Genomic DNA, 21,563 nt, shown 5'->3' with positions numbered 1-21,563 from the left:
TTACAGATGGATGGATCCCATGGGGTGTTGAGTAATCAGGGTGGAGGGAGTCTTCGGGTCTGAGGGACACTGTGTGTTCTCATGCCCATCTTTTCTCACCTTCTCTACCCCAGACAGACATGGCCCTGTTCTTTGTACTGGGCTGCGTTTTCTTCCCACTGAGCTTCACTGTCCTCTGCTGGGGCCTGCAGAGCCACTCCAACCTTCGAATGGAGAGAGCGGAGGCTGTTTCGGTGGCGTCCAAGTAAGAGGGCAGGGTGAGGGCATCCTTCCTATGCCAGGGCTGGTGGAACTGGGCTCCTGCTTTCAGGAAGAGTTAGTGGTGAGAGCAGAAGCGGGAACAAGGCTGTAGGCTCTGTGGGGATGCCTGGCGAGCTTGACGACTCCACACTTAGCCCATCCATGGGGCAGCAGCTGGTCGACTCCAACCAAACATTACGGAGGTAGAATGGGGGCTCCATGTTGTCTGACCTGATTCTTTCTTAAAAGAAGTTGAGATTTGATGTGAGATCTCCTAATTTTCAAACACGGACAAATAAGTTAGAATTTAAGAAAATACTATCCTGGCAACACCATATGGCTAAACAAAGTGTGTTTGTGGGCTGGATTGGGCCCTTCCGCTGCCAATTTTTGACCTGTTCACCATAGCTTAATATATACATGAGCTATCATGGAAACCGGAGGGAGAGGGAGCGGGCGGAAGGCAGAGTTTACGTGTGTGTCTAGGCGGATTCCTGGAAGACAGGAAAGTGTCTCTGTCTGCTGTAATTCATGTCATCCAAAGAGAAGCCATGACTTGACCAGGTTTGTAGTCCTGAATCAAGTAGATAAGAAGCCCTATGATCACCCACCCTCCCCCCAAACTCAACTTTGTTCTTTGGAGCTATCCAGTTTTGCCAGTTCCCATAGCTGTGTTGTCTTGGGCAAGTTTTTAAAAAATTTTTTCCCCTCCCTTAAATTTCTGAGCCCGTTTCTTGTCTATAAAACAGGTATTGCCACCTGGGAAGATTAAATTAAGAATGAACATAAACTACCTTGCCTCTTGCCCAGCACGTAGTAAACACTTAAGAAGTTGGGTCCTGGGGCGCCTGGGTGGCTCAGTGGGTTAAGGCCTCTGCCTTCAGCTCGGGTCATGATCCCAGGGTCCTGGGATCAAGCCCCACATTGGGCTCTCTGCTCAGCAGGGAGCCTGCTTCCTCCTCTCTCTCTGACTGCCTCTCTGACTACTTGTGATCTCTGTCTGTCAAATAAATAAATAAATAAATAAATAAATCTTTAAAAAAAAAGAAGAAGAAGTTGGGTCCTTTTCCCCCCTCTTAGGGGAAGCCTTGAGGTCAAGAAGCTAGGGCCACTATTATCTCTATGTTGTCCCTAACTTCTTCGGACAAAGGCTAGAGACCTCTCAGGGTCTGTTCCTTCTGCGTGCCACTAGAGGGCAGCACAAAATTGCAAATCCAGCCTTTTGCACCTCTTTTGGGGAGCAAAGGGAAAGGTCTTTGGACAGGCAAAGACAAATTGCGGGGTTGCTTTTTTTTTTTTTAATCTTTTAAGGATTTTATTTATTTGGCAGGGATCACAAGTAGGCAGAGAGGCAGGCAGAGAGAGAGAGAGGGAAGCAGGCTCCCTGCTGAGCAGAGAACCTGATGCGGGCTCAATCCCAGGACCCTGGGATCCTGACCTGAGCTGCAGGCAGAGGCTTTAACCTACTGAGCCACCCAGGCGCCCCCGCAGGGTTGCTTATTGAAGTGTACCATAGGATAGGCCTGGAAACCAAAGTACGTTTTGGGTACAGGCTCCACATCATGCAGAAGTCTGGAGGACAGTGGGGTTCACGACAGGAAGGCCAAATTCCAAGAAGCAGCTCAGAGCCCCAGTGGGGTTCCAGCAGGGCCTTGGATGGACATGCAGCATGACCCTGGCTAAGTCACTGTGCCTCAGTTTCCTCACAGTTGAATGAGAAGTTTGAACCAGCAAATCCCTGGGGTCCTTTCCCACAGGGGAAACTACTATTCTATGAAGCCCCCCGCCCCCGCCGAGGAAGGGGAGACTGGAAGATAATACCCCTGAAGGAAAAGAATGTGACCAGTGCTTAGGGGAGGCCAGGAAAGGCCAGGCAGCCTGAGGGACAGGGGCAGGAACATCCTCCCATTCCAGGTGGGTTTTCAGAGAGGCAAGTTTTCCTCACCCTCTTCAAACCCCGCATCGACTCAGATACCCAGCATGGGAGGGCTCCTGCCTCTCCTAACTATGTGACCTTGGGGAGGGCCACCGAGGGCTTCAGGACCACTCCTTGACCTGTTAAAGCAGGACAGGTGCTTTGCAAATGTTAGACAAGATCACAGGACAGGCTCGCAGCCAAGATGGGACCTAGAGGCACGTCACCCATACCTTCTAGTTTTCCTCCTTCCCATTGGAGTAAAGGATGTGGGGGGTCTCTGAGCCCGAAGGAGGCTGTGTTGAGGTGTTTTTATTCTCATCCAGTCCTTAAACTCATCCTTCAGAGACAGCAAGCTGCACCACTTTGTCTCTCTCTCTCCTCCAAGGAACCCTTTTTCTCTCTGCTGGAGTGGCCCCTGACCTGGGACCCCAGCAGACCACTGAGGAGCAAGCATTGGGAGGCACTGGCAGAGGAAGAAATGGCAGGCATTTGAAATGTGCTGGTGGGAAACAGGGTCCAGCCCCCATTGGGGGCTCCGAGCCCCCTCCAAGCTGGCCAGACCCCAGGGGCACCTTCCTCCCCAACAGGAGAACCAACCCTCCCTTGGCCCATGTCCCCAGCAGCCCCCTGTGCCGCAGCTGCTGTCTCTTTAAGGGCCTCCCCCTCCCTCTTTCTCTGCTCCCCCCCATCTCTGTCGCAGCCGCTGCTGTGGCTCAGAGCTGCATGGGGAGACGCTGCTGCAGGTCCGGTTTCTTGGTGTCTGGTCGGTGCCATCATTCCCCACCCCTCCCCCGCCCTCCCCAAGCTGGTGTCTCCCCCTCCCCCTCCCCCTCCCCACCGAGGGGGCAGGGGGCTGGGCAGGAACTCTCTATAATGCCCCGTGCAGCCTCCGGGCCGGGCGGCGGGGACCGTGGCGGCAGTGAGAGGCGGGAGAGCAGTGCTGACCGCTGACCACTTGCCCGGCCGCTCCTCTTGTCTCCCTCCCTCCTTCCTCCCTCCCTCCCTCTCTCCCTCCCTCCCAGGGCTGGCACCACAGTCCCACCCCGCCTTCTCGGGTCCTCCCAGCCTCTCCACGTAAGCCCCCCCTCCCCACCTGCCTCTTCTCTCCCTCCCCTCCCCCACCCGCATCTTCTTCCTCCTCCGGTACCCTCTCCCTGTCTGTCCTCTTATCAAGTCCTCTCCTCCTGCCTCGCTTCCAGCCCTCTGGCCAGCTTCCTCCCGCTCCCTTTCCCAGATCCTCCCTTTACCCAGTCTCTCCCCATTTCCCCAGTCTCATTTAACTCCCTTTCTCCCTTCCTCTGGTCTGACTCGCCTGCCCCATCCCGTCCCCGCCCTGTCCCCTTTGTGCCCCTTTTTCTTTTTCTCTCTCCCTCCCTGGCTTGGTGTCCCTTCTCCACCTCTAACTCCCTTCAGCTTGGCCTCCCTGTCCCCTCACGGCCGCCAGCCTCCCTGCCCGTGGCCTGAGCCACCATGCTGACCCCAATGGTGGCTGGGGGGGTGGTATTCCCCGGACTCTTCCTCCTCTCCAAGAACACGCTCCAGCGGCTGCCCCAGCTGCGCTGGGAGGAGGCTGACGCGGTCATTGTCTCAGCCAGGTAAACTGCATCCCTTCCCCTCGGCTCCTCTCCCCTTCTCAGGCATTATAGGGGTGGAAAGTACCCCAGTCCTTCCCTGGACCCTTGGCCCATTAGGGACTGGGGGTTCCTGAAGTGGTTGGTGGGATTTACCTCCAAGCTTCCTGCCCCCCTCGCTGCCTTACTCACTGTCCCAGGAGACCTCGTTCAAGCCCAGCCATCTGGTCTACTAGTATCCAGACTGCTTTTCTTTCCTCTCCCCCATTCACCCTCCCACCCTCCAAAACAGGACCAGCATGTGACTAAAACATTCCTATAAGATATTAGGGAATAAGGCAAGGGGCAGCGAGCTGTGTATTAGTCAGGGCACATGTTTGGGGGTACAAGGGACAGAGGAGTGAACAGTAGAACTCTGTACCAGCTGGAACGAGGGCCAGAGTCGGGGAGGGGAGCGTGGGGACAGTCAAAGAGTGAGCGGGAAAGTGGCTGGGGGAATTTGGGGTCACCAAGGAGTGTCATGGTGGCTGGATGGCCGAGCGCTGTGAGAACAGGCCTGGGGTACCTCCTTGCCATCCAGTGCTGTCCCTGTCCTGACCCTCCCAAGGAAAACACCTTGTTAACAGCATTGTCTCATCTCAAGATGACCTCCATGGTGTCTTCCTTAGAGGAGGACTACTCGGTGTCCACAAATGACCAAGGGAAGGAAGACAGCAGCGAGGAGCGGGGTGTGCTGAGCAGCAGCAGCAGGACAGGTCCCGGAGCTTGAGGTGGGGGGTGAGCCCCGGGCAAGCCGCCCTCAGGCAGAGATGGGCAGACAGTGGCCCGAGGCACAGGAACTGGAGAGTAAAGACAAGAGAAACCAAGGGCTGCGTCTCCTTCCTCTACCTCTGCTCCCTCTTTCTCCCCAGGCTAGTGTCCTCTGTCCAAGCGGTCATGGCCTCCACCGCTGGCTACATCGTCTCCACTTCCTGCAAGCATGTCATTGATGACCAGTAAGTGCCACGAGACCAACTTGGCCCAGGTTCCCGCAGCCCATGTGTGCGTGTAACTCCCGAGGACCCCAGGTCTTCTAGGGGACTCCTTCAGTGGTCCCCAAGCCCTTCACTTGGGACTGAGCAAGTTAACTGCATTAGCTGCAACTCAACACCCAGGGATAAATTTATCCATGTCCTGTCCTTAAAGGTCAGAGCCAGGGGGAAAAGGAGAGGGGATCAGAAAGGATTGTCAGAGCGGCTCCTAGGCTTCCTCAACTCTCATATAGTAGTCCTGTGTGCCCTTTCCTCCCCCCTTACATCCCTCAGACCCCTTTTCTAACCAGCACCCCAATGGGGGTGCCTCCCTCCCGTGCCAGGCTCACCCCTCTGCCCCTCCCAGAACCCAGGTGTCCAGTCCCAGCTCCGTGCACAAGAGGGAGACAGAGGAGCGAGATGACAGAGACAAGGCCACTAACAGTTGGGCCGTGGGGGGGTGGGGGGGGGGAAGGGTGAAGAGGCCAGAATTTGGCACTGGCTGCTGCTGCAGTGCCGGGTGCTTGCCAAAAAAACCCAGGCCTGAGAGCTGGGGTGGGAGGAGGAAGGAGAGGGGCCCTGTCCGTGGTGCTGACGGGCCAGCTCCAGGTGACCCATGGGCGGCTGCAGAATTGCCTGGCGGGGTGCTGCAGACAGACACCCCGTGCTTAACTTCCGGTCCTGACCCCCTTCTCTGGTGACTGTTGGGTGGTAGGAGCACACTCTGAAGGACCCTGACCTGGCGGCACCCCTCTTTCTCTACAGATGAGTTCCCTTCTCTGTGGAGTGAGGTACAATCCCTTCCTGGACGGGCTGCCCTGAGGAGGCATTGAGCTGCATGAGCCCAAAGCAGTTTGCCCCTTGCACAGTGGGCACTTAACTCTTTCTTCAGATTCCAATGGGACTCTTGGCTTCCTCTTCCCCTCTGCCCTTCTCCTCCACCCCTGGACCTAAGAGGAGCCTTCTCACACAGAGGTCACCTTTCCACTCATATTTCCTACCCCCCTCCCCGGGTCTGTTCTTGTCCCTTCCCCTGTAATCCTCAGGTGGGTGGGGAAGATCAGGGTTAATCCAGGGACAACAGCTGTTCCTACTCCTGAACACCTAGCTGCTGAGAGTGTGGGGACGGGTTTAACTCTTCAGGTTTAAGAACCTTCAGGTTCTGCTCCCTCCCTCCCCCCCCCCAAGCCACACTGGCCCCTGGGGCTAGCTCTCCCAGCCACTCCTGCTCCAACTCCCCCTGGGCCAGTTGAACTCCTTTCTACCAGGGCTCTCCCTGCTTTCCTGCCCTGCGTGTCTAACCTGGGCTGCTGCTCCCTTTCCCTTTTGACTTTCTCCATGCTCCAGCATGGGTCCCAGATTCTCTTTGCCCCAAACCATCTCTCCTGGAGTGGGCTACCTGTCCCTTTGCTGGCTGGTCTTTCCAGGGTTTGATTCTGTCTCCCTCTCACCCGATCCTTCGCTGGCCTCCCCCCAGACCCTCATTCCTCTTCTCCCTTGGGCAGTTCCTCCTATGTGGTCTCAGCTCCTTCTCTGCGTCACTCCGGCTGACTTTGCTTTCATCCCTCCACCTAGCTGGGCCAGTTCCCTGACCTCGCACTCCCACCTCAGACCTGCCATGTGGCTATAGCATTTAAGAGAAAGTGCTCATTGTGCTGAGTCAAGAAGAAAAATGCAATGTTGCATATTCGTGCACTTTTCATTTTTGTTTACTCTCAAAGTACACAGAACTTTCTCTCTTCTTGGCTCCTTTTGCTCAGCATTTTCTTCTTAATGCTTGGCTGTACCTGAAAAAAAACAAAACAAAACCACCACCAACAACAACAAGAGGTTGGGCCATATTCAGGCAGAACAGGCAGCACTGACAGTACCACCAAGTCCCCAGTGAGGCCTCTCTGTGATACCTGTCTCGAATCTTCTAGGGACAGCGGAGCCAGACTTCCCATGGTTGGTTATTCCTTGGCCAAGTCACCTAGTCTCTCAGTTTCCTCATCTGTAAAATGGGGGTGGTAACCAACCCCACTTTGTATAGGGTTTCTGTGGGGAGTGAATAAGTTTAGGCATGTAAAAGGTTTTGGATATTAGAACAGTGCCTGCGTGTCAATGGATGTCGCCAGTACAATCCGTCTCCATTGCTTTTGCCTCTTCTGCTGTCATTTGTCCTAACCTCAGCTATCTCTCCGATCTTGCCTGAGCTTGCTTTCTCATTCTGTCACTGCCCTGTGGTCTACGGCTGTCCTTTGGTGTCTTCTCCCTACCTCCCTTCTCCCCATATTGTAGAGAGAGAGAGAATAGGAATGAATGAATGAATGAATATGAAAAATGGGTGGGTTCTGAGGTCGGACAGTCTGGATTTGATTCCCAGCACTCCTACCTACCAGCGTTGTGACCATCTGACCTTGAGCCAGTTTCTTGCCCTCTACCCTTGGGTTCCACCACGGATCTCGAGAGTCCACTCACACTTCCACAAGTGTGAATATCACTTGTGATCTGACTCCGGTGGCACGTCCAGGGCTGACCCAGGCACCTGGTCACTGCTCTGTCCGTCTCCTTTCCTCTCTGATCTCCCCTCCCCTCTCTCTGCCCAACAGACACTGGCTTTCTTCTGCCTACACACAATTCGCCGTGCCCTACTTCATCTATGACATCTACGCCATGTTCCTCTGTCACTGGCACAAGCACCAGGTCAAGGGGCACGGAGGGGATGAAGGGGGGCCCAGAGCCCCGGGCAGCACCTGGGCCGTGGCGCGCGGCTACCTGCACAAGGAGTTCCTCATGGTTCTCCACCACGCCGTCATGGTGCTTGTGTGCTTCCCGCTGTCGGTGGTGAGTCGGGGTGCTGAGAGCCAAGGCTCCCTGTCCTGCTCACACCAGCGCTATAGGAGCCCAGGGAACCCTGTGGCCAGGTCCCCCAGCAGCAGGGCAGTCCCAGGACAGAGAGGGTTTCCTGAGCACCAGGCTAGCCCCAAGCACTGAGAGGGTCTGGAATCCCCTGGCCCGGGCTGGATATGCCCAACCATGGGGCCTGGGAACCGTTGTTGCAGGACTCTTGGTCTCAGTTCCCTCGTCTGTAACAGAAGGTACAGAGTCCCGCCCCCCCCCCCCCCCCCGCAGGATGGTTGGTGGGATATGGGACTTCCCGTGAATAGAGTGAACACAGGTGTTCAGACTTTCCGAGTTGAGCATCTCCAAAAGTGGCCCCAGAGAAGAGAAGGGAGGGAGTCCAGGGTGAGGCCAGGCTAGTTCCTCCCTCTCCTCCGCAGGTGTGGCGTCAGGGCAAGGGAGATTTCTTTCTAGGCTGCTTGCTGATGGCTGAGGTCAGCACCCCCTTCGTCTGCCTTGGCAAGATCCTCATCCAGGTGAGAGGGGCCTGCGGGGGTGTGAGCCTCAGGGGAGGGCACTTTCAGGGAGCTCCACGGATTCTTCAAGGGGCCAGGTCTGGGAGGGGCTGCAGGCTAGGGTCAGGGGAGGCGGGGTCCGGGGAGGGGGCAGAGAAGGGGAAGGGGGCGGAGTCGGGGCCCCGCCCGCTCTCTGACCGCCCCGCCCACCTGCCCGCCCGCCCGCAGTACAAGCAGCAGCACACTCTGCTGCACAAGGTGAACGGGGCCCTGATGCTCATCAGCTTCCTGTGCTGCCGGGTGCTGCTCTTCCCCTACCTGTACTGGGCCTACGGGCGGCACGCCGGCCTGCCGCTGCTCGCCGTGCCCCTCGCCATCCCGGCCCACATCAACCTGGGCGCCGCGCTGCTCCTGGCCCCCCAGCTCTACTGGTTCTTCCTCATCTGCCGCGGGGCCTGCCGCCTCTTCCGGCCCCGGGGCTCCCGACCGCCCTCTCCCTGTCAGACCCAGGACTGAGGGTGGGGCCCGGGGGTGGGGCGCTCCCCAGCCCCATCCCACCCCCTACCTTGGGGCCGGGGCTTTGGGGCTGCCGGGCAGAGTGTGGGAGCCAGGAGCCTCTTGCCTTGACAGCCCCGGGACTGACAGGTGGACAGCAAAGGGGTAGGGCATCTCCCCTCAGGGGCCGAGGGGCAGGGACCAGTGACAGGCAGGGAGGGGAGTCTCATCTCCCAGCAGTGCCTGAGCCGAAGGTAGCTAATCCTTCCCGCACACCCCTTCTCCCATCACCAAACCTGGGGCCCTGGGGAAGCGAAGGACAGAGGAAGGGGCCATCACTTCCAATCCACTGAGGGCTAGAGGGCCGCGGGGAAACTGACTCAAGAGGACCAGGACTCAGAGAATGTGGGGGAGGCCCTGCTGCCAAGGCCATCCCAGCCAGCCCCCCTGCTGCAGACTCCTCTCAGTTCCCCACCATCCGGGAGGGAGGGGACACCCTAACTAACCTCCCCCCACGCAGGCCTTGCTTGGGGCTAGCTGCCTCCACTGCTCCTCTCTCTGGGAGGCCAGCCTGAGGAATCTTACTTATTTTATTTATTTGCCCAAATCCATACTAGTCTCTGGGGGTGGGGGGAGGGAGGTGGCTGCTACTCCCCCACCTTCCCAGTGCTGAGCAATCCCGGGGGCAGGTGAGGGGGCACCCCGTCCCTTCCCCTTTAGGCTGCACATCTTGCCCTCGGGCCCTGGCATGTCCCTGGTGCTACAGACCTCTCAAGGCTTCCTCCAGTCTGGGGTCAGGGGACCCTGGGAGGTGCTTTCCAGACCGCTAATAAAGACGATCTGATCTGCGTGAACGCCAGCAAGGCCCTCTTCACCCAGTTGTTTGGTGCGGGGAAGGGTGGGGGGTCTGGGGGTAGAAAGCACGGATGACCCCAGGACGGGGCAGGAAGCCCTGCCTAGTCATGGAGCAGTCAGGGAAGAAAAAAGTAGACTTTTATTCATCAGCGGGAGAGGAGCGTGGGCTTGGGCACTCAGGGCAGAGTCCCGGGCCCTTGTGAGCTCCTCAGGCCCCTCTCTCACAGCTCCTATGGGAGGGAGACAGAGGTGGGAGGCCTCACCCCTGCCTCCCTAGGCTTTTTAGGTCCTTCAGCCTCGCCCAAGGCCGGCTGAGGTGGGAGGGGAGGGGCCAGCGGAGATAAGAGATAGGAGGGGCTGGCGGAGGTTGGGGGTGCCCGGCGGAGGTGGGAGGGGCCGGGGAAGGTAGGAGGCTGAGGTGGGAGGGGCCAGCGGACGGGGAGTGCGGGAGACCTTACATGTGTGTGCAGAACTGGTAAAGCAGGAAGAAGAAGGCCACTACCAGAGCGCCCACCAAGATGTGATGGAAGAACTCGGAGTTGGATCCTGTTAGACGAGGAGGAGGAGATGGGGACTCGGTCTCCTCTCCAATGAAAGGGCAAAGGGCAGCTCTTCTCCAGGCCCTGGGAAGGAAGGCAGCCCCTTCTCAAGTGGGTTCATACCTGAGTTAACAAAGATGACCGGTTTCTCTCCAATAAACTGGGCCACAGCCAGGAGTCTGGCTTGGTCTGAGTCTGGGTAATCAAAGAAGTCGGGTCTGTCTATGAAGTACAGAGACTCTGCTCCCCGAGCCAAGGTGTTGGTGCTCTCCTGGCTGGGTGCTAGGGAACAAAGTCTATGTCAAGAATCAAGCAGACCTCTGCCCTCCATCCCAGGAGCTGTGGCTGACCCAGGACCCTGCCAGGCCACACAGCCTTAGCGTGGCTGGGGAGGGTCTTGATTCTGTTCCAGGAACTTCTCAGGGATCAACTGAGCTCTTCATGCGAAGGATGAGGAGGGTGGGAGAGACATGTGGAGGGAGAGGAAGGCCCTTCCTCAGCCTGCCAGCTCCTAAGGCAGATTGACCCGTCACCCCAAGACTCCCTCCTCCCCACTGCTCCCAGGACAGCTTCCCACCTGTTTCTATGGCCCCCAGCCCAACCAGCCACACCCATGCCCACGCCCACTGCCACAGCCTCATGACACTTCCACTCCTGTGACAGGGTTGGGGGCTCTGTGATGTCACAGCCTAGGGTCATTCTGAGCATGAGCTCTGGGGTGAGGGGAGAGAGAAAGCACTGGGAGCTGGGACCCTCCCCCCAAGTCCCACATCAGAAGACACTCTAGGACCCCTTTCTCCCAGGGCCTTCATCGTTGGGGTGATGCCAATGATAAAACAGTAACGGGGCAGCCCCAACATTTAGAAATAGGAGGGACTTGGGACAAGCTTGCTGGAAGCTGGGACTAAGGAGAGGTGCCTTTATGTAGCAGGCACCGTCTTTCCTGGGGTGAGGGGCGGGGATAAACACTTCCAGTTACCTCCCACCCCCATCCACTCTCTACATGGACTCCGTTACCCATCACAGCTAGCCTGTCCTCAATATACAGAAAAGGGAACCAAGGCACAGAGGAGCAAAGTAATGTGGGCGACGCACACTTCCCAGGGCTGTGCATTTTCCTCTCTGAGGCAAACCCCTGCCTGTGTCCCCAGATTCAAGGGCATAGGGGGTGTCCCTTAGTGCTCCGCTGAGAACGACCCTGGGGTTGGGAGCCAGGAGAAAGAACAGGCTTGTCCCACTAGGTGGCAGCAGTGCTCACGGTTGCCCGTTTCCCTCCCACCCGCGAGGGCACCGCTCCAGCTCCTCCAAGCCCTCCTCCCGCCTCTTCCCGCAGGTGCTGCAGGAAAAGGTGCTGCTGCGGGAACGGCTGGCACGGGGGTTGTCGGAGGAAAGGCCCGCCCATCTCGAGGCAGGTCTTTTGGTCACCCACAGCGCCCTGGCAGGCTCCCCTCTCTGGGTGGGGTCCCCCAAGGACCATCCCATTTCCCATTTCCAATCCCTGCTGTTCTCTATTTGTCACTTCCCAACAGCCACTGTCAATCCTGCGGGCCCTCTCAGTCGCAAAGGGTTAGCTCTCCTCTGATTGGCAGGTGGGCCTGTCCGTCTCCGATGTGTCCCGCCCCATCCAAGCCCAAGGACATTTCAGGGTCTTCCTGGTTTGACTACACAGATGCCTGTTGGACAGTCTCTGCCAGTCCGGGTTCTGTGACTTCCCCCAAACCAGGCATGTGTCTGTGGCGTGTTTGGGTGTGTGTGTGGGGGGGTGTCCTAGGTCCTGTGGTGGAGGCGCCCTCCTACCCTGGATCCCCACTCCTCCTCTTTTTTGCCCTCAGGGGCTACCCTCTGTGTCCTCACAGTAGCCTGCAGTCAGGTGGGTCCTTGCTCTGCTCAGCTTCTATTTCCTAAACAATAAAGCTCAGGGAGGAGAAAATGGGGGGAAAGGAGACACAGACTAACATCTACGGGACCTCCTGTGGGCCTCTTTCCCCTACACTGCTCTCTTCTAAGAAAAGAGGAAGTGACTTACCCAAAGTCATGGCCCCGGTTTAGCAGGGAGAAGGGCTCCAGAGCCTTAAGTCATGGGAGTAGATCCTGGAGTCTCCTCACCCGCCCCAAAAGAATGCAGCTGCCCTCCACCAGAAAAGGCCTTTTTGACACTGACAGTGAAGTAAATGTATTGAGTTCCTGCTCTGTGCTGGGCTCCATTTGTGGCCTAGATAGAAATCACCAGGGCTTGGTCTCTGCCCTCAGGGATCACAGGGGAAAGAACTCTTGGGTGTACATCATTTGGGTATAGACAGATGACCCCTCAGGGGCTGTCTACACTTGCTGTCTCCGCTTCTGTTCTGCAACCCCTTCCGACCTGGCTCTGTCCTCACCACTCCACTGAAGCCATTTTTGCCAAGTCTAACAATGACCTCTTAACTTGCCAAAACTGATGGTTACTTTTTTTCATCCCGTCCGTCTCGTCTCGCAGCAGAACCATGCCCTTGCCTCTCGGCGTGAGAGCCATGCTCGCCCATTTTCAGGGCTCTTCCTTCTCCAGCCAGCTCAGCCTTGGACCTTCTCTTTTCTGTCATATTCTCTCCCCCTAGGTGATCTCATTCAGTCTCATGGCTTTAAATACCATCTATATGCTGGTGACTCACAAATGTATATTTCCAGCCTAGTCCTCCCCTCTGAGCTCCAGACTCCTCTACCCAACTTCCTGCTTCGTGTCTCTCTATGTCCAAAACCATCTCCAACTCAAGAGATCACACATGGGCCTCTCGGTTCTCCTATCCCAAACTGGGCTCCTGCTTTCCATTGCCGCAAATGGGTCTCCCCATTCCTTGAGCCAGAAGTCACCTTAAATGCACCCCCCCAACTCTCTCTCTGCTGACAGAGCAATCATCAAGCCCTGGTGGCTCAATTCCAACACAAACCTCAAATCCATCCACCTCTCTTGTCCTCCATTGCTGCCCACTCTTTCCAGTCAACCCCATGCCCCCCTGGTATTTTCGACAACCTGTGGACTGGTGGACTTCTCTCTGTTCACTCCTCCTTTGGGGAGAACAAACCAGGACACTCGGATCCCCTACTTAAAACCCTCCAACGGCTTCCCGCGGTGCCCGTGTGTTATGAACTTCTTACCCTGACCTGCAAGACTCTTGCCCAGCCCCATCTACCCACCCACTTCAGCTCTTGCACGACTCCCCTCACTCAGTGCACTCCAGGCTTTGCACACACCTGTGCCTAGGACACGCTTGCCACCACCCATGAACAGGCCAGCTTCTCCTATCTTCTGAGTCTCAGCTGAGCCCACACTTTGCGCAGGAAGGGAACTCCCATGGCCTTCGGATCATGCCCTGTCCATCTCACTGTTTTGGAGTTGTCTGTCTTTGTCTGTTTCCCCTACAAGGCTGTGAAGATCACTGCTCTTGGTCATAGACTTGCACCAAAGTATACAGTAGGTGTCCAATAAATGCTTATTGGCTGAATGGATGGATGAAAAACTTTCCACCTGTGGACAAGCCGGGGGTAAGCACTGTCTGCTATTTGCACGGTAATTGGCTTGAGGTCTCCCTTCATGCTCACCTTGCCACAACCAAGGCTTTCTGGAAGTGTGCTGCTGGACCTGAGCTAAGCCATGAGCAGGCAGCAGCCCATGAGGCAGGATGTCTTGGCCAGGTTTCTCCCCCAACTCCCACAGGCCCAAGTCCACCTCTTGGCAAACCCACCAGCTCTGGTCCTAGACTGGGGGGGTCTCCCTTAGTCCTGCCTCCCCTCTCATCTGGATAGCCCCAAAGGAAACCTGATGATTGCCTTTAAATAGATACATATATATATTTTAAGATTTTATTTATTTGACAGACAGATCACAAGTAGGCAGAGAGAGAAGGGAGGAAGCAGGCTCCCTGCTGAGCAGAGAACCTGATGCGGGGCTCGATCCCAGGACGCTGGGATCATGACCTGAGCCGAAGGCAGCGGCTTTAACCCACTGAGCCACCCAGGTGCCCCTAAATAGATATTATTTTAAAGTATTCTTTTGAATGGGGAACAGAGGCAAATGGTACAAAATTCAAAGTGTACAAAAGCATAGAATATAAGTCTTTCCTATTCCTGCCCTACCCTACCCCCCAGCAATCTCCTTGGAGCTTGGTTACCACTTTTTTGGGCAGCCTTCCAGGGATAAGTTAAGCCCACAAAAAACCCAAATACGTATGATCTCTTTTCTCCCCCTTCCATTCATACTGTTCTGTGCCTTACTTTTTTAGATTAAGCTGAGATCGGGAAGACGACTCTATATACGTGTGTGCCTACAAGTATGAGGGCCTCTCTCTCTTTCATCATATGAAACTGGGTCAGAACTGATTGAACCGATCCCACCCCCCCCCCAGCCCCCCCCACCCCCCCCCACCCCCGGCCCTGCTTGTGGACATTTAAGTTGTTTCCAGTCTTTTGTCATTGCAAACGTGCTGCCTTTAAGAATCCTGAACTTCGATTATTTTGCTCATGGGCCAGCATATCGGTAGGATAAAATCCTACAGGTAGAATTTCTGGGTCAAAGAGTCTGTGTATTTGCCATCTTGGTATCTACCATCAGAAGGGCCTCCGCAGAGGTGGTGCCCGTTTCCCCACAGCGTTGTGTGCATTGTGTGTTAACAGATGCTTTGAGTTTTGTCATCTGGTCGGTGATGAGTGCTATCTCAGCGTGGTTTGACTTTGCATTTCTCTCGCTTTAAAAAAAAATCGTTTATTTTTAAAAAATACACATATTTCTCTCTTAACCACTTGCAAGCATACAGTTCCGTGGTGTTAAGTACATTCACATTATTGTGCAACCACACTTCTCTTACTTTTAAGTCACAAAACTTCAGGATGCCAATTTAGGGCTAGGCCCAGCTTGGGGGAGCCTCCAAGGCACTCCCTCGTGGTGGGGGACACAGAAGTATAAACAGGCGGGAGAACTGAGCCTAAGGGAGCACATTGGAAACTAGGGGATGGTGTGGGGATGCTCCAGGAAGGCTTCTAGGAAGAGGTGACCCAGGATGACCCCCGGAAGGAAGGGAAGCTCTTCCAGGCCTGGGAGGTCCAGGGAGCCAAGGTCCAGGGGCCTCGGGGGATCCAGGTGTCTTCCAGGAACTGCAACTGAAATTCATGCCAGACAGCCCCAGATCAGATCGGAGAAGTCAGGGTCTTGGGCCGAAGGGCCTAGAAGGCCACTGTGAGGACTCTGTCTTGGGGGGACAGAGAGTTTGGGACAAAGAAGAGCAAGGATCCCAGGCTGGAGTTTGACAGGCACATGGCAGGGTTCAGGTGGGAAAGGGCAGACTGGTGAGGGACCTAACTGCAGGGCCCCGGGGCATTCAGAAAGAAGTCCCACAGCCCCTCCCCACCTGCTGAACAGAATTGGAGATGGCAGGGGGGGTGGGGGAGGGTGGATTCCCAAGGGTGATGCCATTCCTGAGGAGGGGACCTGGGCCCTTGGGGTCTGGGTTGGGCCACAGGAGAGACGCCTGAACAGCTACAGAGAAGAGGCGTGGGGGAAGCTGCAGCCTCGGACCTGTCCCCTCCCTCTGACTGTGAGGTTCCCCAGCAGGGCTCGGAGACCCCCAAATCCCAGGCCGGCGTGCCCGGGAGGATCCGATCCCCGCCGCCTGCCCACCCCGGGATCACTGCGGATCTCTAAGCCCCGCCCCTAAGGACAGGGGGAGGGGAAGGCCCGACAACCTACTCCCTCCCCCGCGCCCTCTCCGTGGGGGAGGGGCGTGGGGGAGGAGGGTGGTGAAGGAGAAGGGGGATGGAGGAGGAAGGGGGTAGAGGAGGAGGGGAGGAGGAGGAGGAGGAGGGGGAGGAGCGGCGTCGCCATGGCAACCAGGCGGGTGGTCCGGCCCAGCAGACCCGGGAGGGAAGCGAGAGGACCGCGGAGGAGGGAGGCGCCGCGGGCTCGGCGCTGGGGCAGGGGCGGGGGCCCGGGGTCTCCGGGGAGTTGGGGAACACCGGGCAATTCTGGCCGCTGGTTCCCGGTGGCGCAGGGAGCCCGGGTGTCTGCGAGTGTGTGCATGCGAAGTTCTCCGGGTTGGGTTAGTGCATGTGTGCGAGCGTGCGCACGTGGGCGCAGGCGTGTGCGCGGGAGTGCCTGTGGGTGGGTGGGTGGGTGGGTGTGCGTGCCCTCGCGTGCCGCCCGGACTGTGCCCGGCGGGCGCTGGCGGGAGAGTCCCGCCCCCTCCCCAGCCTCCGGCCGCCCCTCCCCGCCCCCCGCCGCCTGCGCCGGCTGCTTCCTCGCCTCCACCTCGCTCACCCCCTCCTCCCGCACTTTCTCCTGCTCTCCCTCCCTCCCTCCCTCTTCGGCTCTCCGTGCCGGACTCCGCGCTCTTCTCGCTGGCCGCCGCGGGAATCGCCGGCCGCCACCGCCCAGCCTGCACCTGCCGTCCCCCCAGTGCCTGGGCACCTGTTGGAGGCACAGACACAGGTGCAGGGGGCTGGGCCGCCGGGGGTGTGAGGGGGAGGGAGGGCGTGTGCGGTAGCCTGTGAGCCCACGGGGTGTTTAGGTCCCTGGAGGCTGCAATTTCTGGCGCCTCTTGGAGAGCCGGTCTCAAGAGGAGACATCCGAGGCAGGGGTCCGCCGGAGGGAGGGGGGCTCCAGGGTAGGGGGGGACCCGGCAGGCAGGCAGGTAGACAGAGAGATCCTGGGGCTGAATGAAGGGCCAGTGGGCCGTGGAAACCTGGAGGGGTGGGTGACACGCGGACCAGACAGGCTCCTGGTGCAGAGGGATGGACAGAGCCTAAGACAGGCAGAGGAGGGGGCCTGCCGGGCTGCTTCAGAGGTTGGCAGGGCCCAGGGGCAGACGGTGTCCCAGGGTGAGGGGCAGGGGCTGGGAAGATGGCATCGGGACTGTCCAAAGGTATGTGGGCATGGCCAGCAGTGGGGACCAGGAGCCATCTGGGGAGTGGGCTGGGGACCCAGTCCTGGTGCAGCACAGCTGGGGGGTCTGGGGCCCCCAGGCCTCCTGCGGGCCGTCCACTGGCCCAGACTGCTCTCTCCCTCCTCTCCCAACACACCTGGGAAGGGAAGCCAGGGAGGGCCCCGCCACCTGGGGAGGTCACCATCTGGCCCTCAGCCAGCTGCCAGCAGGTAGGGAGGAGGAGTCCCCCTGGGGCTCACGCTCTCTGGATCCTCCCGCCCGCAGCCAAGGGTGCTTGCTGCATGAGGGCCCGCAGAGGCGACCGCATGACCATCAACATCCAGGAGCACATGGCCATCAACGTGTGCCCCGGGCCCATCCGGCCCATCAGGCAGATCTCAGACTACTTCCCCCGCCTGGGACCAGGACCCGAAGGCGGGGGCAGGGATTTCAGGGAGGCCCCTGCCCGCCTTGCGCCTCTGGCTCTGGCCCCGCCTGCAGCCCTTCTTGGGGCCACCACGCCCGAGGACGGAGCCGAGGTGGACAGCTACGACTCGGATGATACCAGTGAGTCTGGGGGCTGGCAGGACCCCGGGGGGTTGGAGGGGCTGGGGCCCCACTGGGTGTGTTGGGGGAGGCAGGCTCTGCCTCCGCAGCTGCAGGCGGTGTGGAGATGACAGTTTCAGAAAGGCTCAATATTCAATATTTCTGCTGAGACACTCAACCACCCACACAGCCCCTTGCGGCCCAGCCAGGGACCCAGACGCTCGTGTGCGCGCGCACACACACACTCACAGGCCAACAGACACCTTCCCCAGCCTCACAGCAGCCGGCCTTGCCCACTGGTCTCACGCGCACACACCTGTCTTTACACACTGACTCACGCCAGTCTTCCCGCTTCTGCAGCCGCACTGGGCATGCTGGAGTTTGACCTTCTCTATGACCAGGCCTCCTGCACCCTCCACTGTAGCATCCTTAGAGCCAAGGTAGGTATCCTGGCCTCCCCAGCCCGTTTCCAGGTCCCCAGGTTGGGCCCCCTCCTCCTTCTCCTGGCCCCTGTCCCCCAGCACCCTTCTTCTTGACTCTCCGCACCCCGAGGATCCACTCTGCAGAGGGAGGGAGGGAAGGAAGCAGACAGGGCTGGGAGCTTGCAGCCCTCTTCCCTCCCCTCCCCTCCCCTGCAGGGCCTCAAGCCCATGGATTTCAATGGTCTGGCCGACCCCTATGTCAAGCTGCACCTGCTGCCTGGGGCCTGCAAGGTAACGGCCTCTTCTGTCCCTCAGCCTGACCTGGCTGGTGAATCTGTCCCCAACCTGCCCCTGCCTTCCGCCTCCGTGGGTCTGGGGGACATGTCCTGAGAAACTTCATCTCCACACCTCAGGCCAATAAGCTCAAAACGAAGACTCAGAGGAACACGCTGAATCCCGTGTGGAACGAGGATCTGACGTACAGTGGGATCACAGACCAGGACATCACCCACAAGGTGCTCAGGTGAGGGCTCCGTTGTCCCTGCTACCCAGGATCCCAGCTCAGCGCCTCCTCGGGGGGCTGTCATTGCCACCTCCTTTGGTTGATCTGCCTCCCGTTAAGGCCCTCTCACATGCCCTGGAGCAGTCACTGGCCCCCCATTCCCCTTCCTCGGCACCAGGCAAAATGTTTCCCTGGCATTCCTGCCTGCCCAAGAATCTCCTCCTACTGCTGCTCCAAGAGAACACTGCCCACTCACTGCAGCCTGGTCAGGTTCAAGACTCCTGACCTTGGCTTGTGTCTCTTCCCTGGAGAGTGCTCCCTGCTGTGCCTCCTCCTGGAAGCTTTCCCCGGTTGCCGAGAGCCCTCCTCATAGCCCCTGACAGGTCAGACCTATATAGCAGAGGTCTGCCCATTCTGTTTCCTGTGCCCCCCCAACAGCCAGTGCCAGGGAGTCAAGTCTTCAGGGACGGAAACTTGCTCCATCGTCCCAGGAGGTGGAGCTGTGGGGGCTGTGGTCCCTGACCGGATGGAGGGGTGCCACAGCGCAGGCTTGTGAGGCCTTTAGCTGTGTTCTTGGCAATGGGGACGCGGGGGGTGGGGGGGAAGGGTTAGCATTGGGGGCCTCCGGGGGTGTGGTCAGGCTGGGTTTTGGAGATCGCCCTGCTGCTGTGAGGCCAACTGGGGGTTCAGGGGGAGTGGGGGAAGACAGGCAAGACCCCAGGAAGGCTGGCCCATCTTTCAGATGTGAGTGCAGGAGTCCTGAGCAGCTGAGTGCTCCCCGGGGTCCAGCCCTGGGCTATGCACTATGACATTCATTTCCCTTGATTTTGATAGGTATAGGGTCTGGGTACTCATAGCTCTGTTTTATAGATGGGAATTGGGGCACAGGGAGGTTAAGTGACTTAGCCAAGGTCACACGGTAGCTAGTAGGTGGCAGAGGTGGGAAATGAACAGCTCTCGGTGACAGAGTTCCTCAAGACCTTCAGGACAGAAGGGAGCACGGGAAGCTGCAGAAGGGGACGAATGGAACTAAAGGCAATCATGTCTTAAAGATTTTATTTATGAGAGAAAGAGAGCAAGCGAGAGCGAGAGCAAGTGCAATCATGCACACAAGCAGGAGGAGAGGGAGAAGCAGGGAGCCCGATGCCGGGCTCGATCCCAGGACCCCAGGATCAGGACCTGAGCCGAAGGCAGAGGCTTAACTAAGCCACCCAGGCGCCCCCGAAAGCAATCATTTCTTGATCGCTGGGCTCACGTGCCTCTCCCAGGCTGGTTCCCTGCTGCACGCAGACAAGGACAGGAGTGCCAGAGTGTGGGATCCTCTTCCGACCGCCCAGGGCTCCTCCAGGAGCTTCTAGCCCTTGCATGCTGTGACCCACACCCCCAGTGTCTGCTCTGGGCACCATGTTCAGTTGGGTCCAGTCCCCAGGCTCCAAACAGAGGCAGTGGAGGGGTGGTGGCCCTCAGGATTTGTGAGGGCTTTCTGAAGGAGCTGCTTGGGTTCTGATGGACCAGGGCTGGCCTGGGAAGCCGGAGAGGGCTGGGCAGAGGAACGGGGCAAATGACAGCACCCTATCACGCTCCAGGCTGGGCGCTCAGCACACAGCCCGGGAAATGGCTGAGGTGTGGAGAATTTGGGGCAGAGCTAGGACTGGCTTCAGGTGTTCAGAGTTCAGTTGGAGGGCCTTTCTGCCCGACTCGGGCAGACCCTGAGCCTGCGGTTCCCTGCCAGGATCTCCGTCTGTGATGAGGACAAGCTGAGCCACAACGAATTCATCGGGGAGATCCGAGTGCCCCTCCGCCGCCTCAAGCCTTCGCAGAAGAAACATTTTAACATCTGCCTTGAGCGCCAGGTCCCGGTCTGTGTGGGGGCTGGTCTGGGGTGTTGGGGGGGGCGGTGGCCCTGGGGAGGCCAGGTTTCCAGAACCTTCTCTCGGTCCCCTCAGCTGGCTTCCCCATCCTCCATGTCGGCGGCTCTGAGGGGCATCTCCTGCTACCTGAAGGAGGTGAGGTGCCTCCCTCGGGCGGGCAGGTGTGGGTGGGTGGCAGCGTGGCTGCAGGTTGAGCCCCGAGTCTGTCCCGCAGCTGGAGCAGGCCGAGCAGGGGCCCGGGCTGCTGGAGGAGCGCGGCCGCATCCTGCTGAGTCTCAGCTACAGCTCTCGGCGCCGGGGCCTGCTGGTGGGCATCGTGCGCTGCGCCCACCTGGCCGCCATGGACGTCAACGGCTACTCGGACCCCTATGTCAAGACGTGAGCCCGCCCCGCCCTGGAGCCTCACCCCTGCGCCGGCCTCCCCAGAGGCCCGACCAGCCCCTGACCGGCCCGCTCCCCCGCCCCGCCTTCCTCCGCAGGTACCTGAGGCCTGATGTGGATAAGAAATCCAAGCACAAAACGTGTGTGAAGAAGAAGACTCTCAATCCAGAATTTAATGAGGTGAGCAGGGCAGGGCCCAGAAATTGGGGGTGGGGAGTGGGGCACAGGGGCCTGGGGCCTCGCCGAATATGTGGCTTGCTCTGCCCCAGGACTTCTTCTACGAGATGGAGCTCTCTGCTCTGGCCACTAAGACCCTGGAAGTCACAGTCTGGGACTATGACATCGGAAAGTCCAACGACTTCATTGGTAAGGGAGGAGCGTGCGGGTGGGGGCTGGTGGGGGGGGCGCGGGGGAGAGGGGGACAGCTGGCAGAGAGCAGGGCCCTGACGGTGCCTGCCTCTTGCCTCCTCCCAGGCGGTGTGTCCCTGGGGCCCGGGGCCCGGGGCGAGGCCCGTAAGCACTGGAGCGACTGTCTGCAGCAGCCCGACGCAGCCCTGGAGCGCTGGCACACCCTGACCAGCGAGCTGCCCCCTGCCGCCGGGGCCCTGCCCTCCGCCTCGGCCTGAGCACCCGGCCCCTGCCCGGCACGGGCCCCGTGGGGCCAGAACCCCACCTTCGCACGAGTGTGTTGCACGTTTACACGGGGTGGACGCCCCGCCCCCCACTACCTGTCTTATTTTCGTGAGAGTCTGCGTGACCGTGGATCTGTCTTTCTCGTGAGGGACCGTGGCGATCTGTGTTCACATATGCAAACTTCCTCCTGCCTGACTCGCTCCCACGCAAATATGCAAACACCCTTCCCGTGTGCGCCCAAAGGGGGCTGTTGCGTCTCCCTCCTGCCCCCCCAGGCTGCCCCGACCCCCTCGGCCCACAGGGAGGAGGTCGGATTCGGGGGGGTTCGGAGGAGGAGACAGTCTCCAAAAAAGAG

At 58.7% G+C, this 21,563-nt stretch overlaps 3 protein-coding genes across 4 annotated transcripts; 2 read left to right on the top strand and 1 right to left on the bottom strand.

Moving 5' to 3' along the window:
* Positions 1-119: 119 nt before the first annotated feature.
* On the top strand, positions 120-8,593 carry TLCD3B (TLC domain containing 3B; the record flags this gene model as incomplete). Of its 2 annotated transcripts, none has more annotated exons than XM_080829876.1 (5): positions 120-244; positions 4,641-4,724; positions 7,331-7,565; positions 8,003-8,098; positions 8,306-8,593. In XM_080829876.1, 5 exons carry the CDS (start codon positions 120-122, stop codon positions 8,591-8,593), a joined length of 828 nt encoding a protein of 275 aa, XP_080686002.1. The 2 variants fall into 2 exon arrangements, with proteins under 2 accessions (XP_080686002.1, XP_080686001.1); XM_080829875.1 differs by lacking the exon at positions 120-244 and adding an exon at positions 3,629-3,753.
* Positions 8,594-9,881: 1,288 nt separating this feature from the next.
* LOC308359404 (fertilization-influencing membrane protein) lies at positions 9,882-10,607 on the bottom strand (the record flags this gene model as incomplete). Its single annotated transcript, XM_080830437.1, has 3 exons — positions 9,882-9,973; positions 10,090-10,248; positions 10,544-10,607. 3 exons carry the CDS (start codon positions 10,605-10,607, stop codon positions 9,882-9,884), a joined length of 315 nt encoding a protein of 104 aa, XP_080686563.1.
* Positions 10,608-17,155: 6,548 nt separating this feature from the next.
* DOC2A (double C2 domain alpha) lies at positions 17,156-21,201 on the top strand (the record flags this gene model as incomplete). The annotated part of the gene is made up of 10 exons (XM_080830436.1): positions 17,156-17,420; positions 17,760-17,839; positions 18,038-18,112; positions 18,235-18,344; positions 20,056-20,182; positions 20,270-20,329; positions 20,409-20,572; positions 20,674-20,755; positions 20,845-20,941; positions 21,050-21,201. 10 exons carry the CDS (start codon positions 17,156-17,158, stop codon positions 21,199-21,201), a joined length of 1,212 nt encoding a protein of 403 aa, XP_080686562.1.
* Between the last annotated feature and the right edge of the window lie 362 nt (positions 21,202-21,563).

This window comes from Martes martes (assembly GCF_963455335.1).
Source record: "Martes martes genome assembly, chromosome: 18".
In the NCBI taxonomy this organism is placed as follows: Eukaryota; Metazoa; Chordata; class Mammalia; order Carnivora; family Mustelidae; genus Martes; species Martes martes.
The sequence above is the reverse complement of the archived record's forward strand: the minus strand, read 5'-3'. Positions and strand labels throughout refer to the sequence as shown.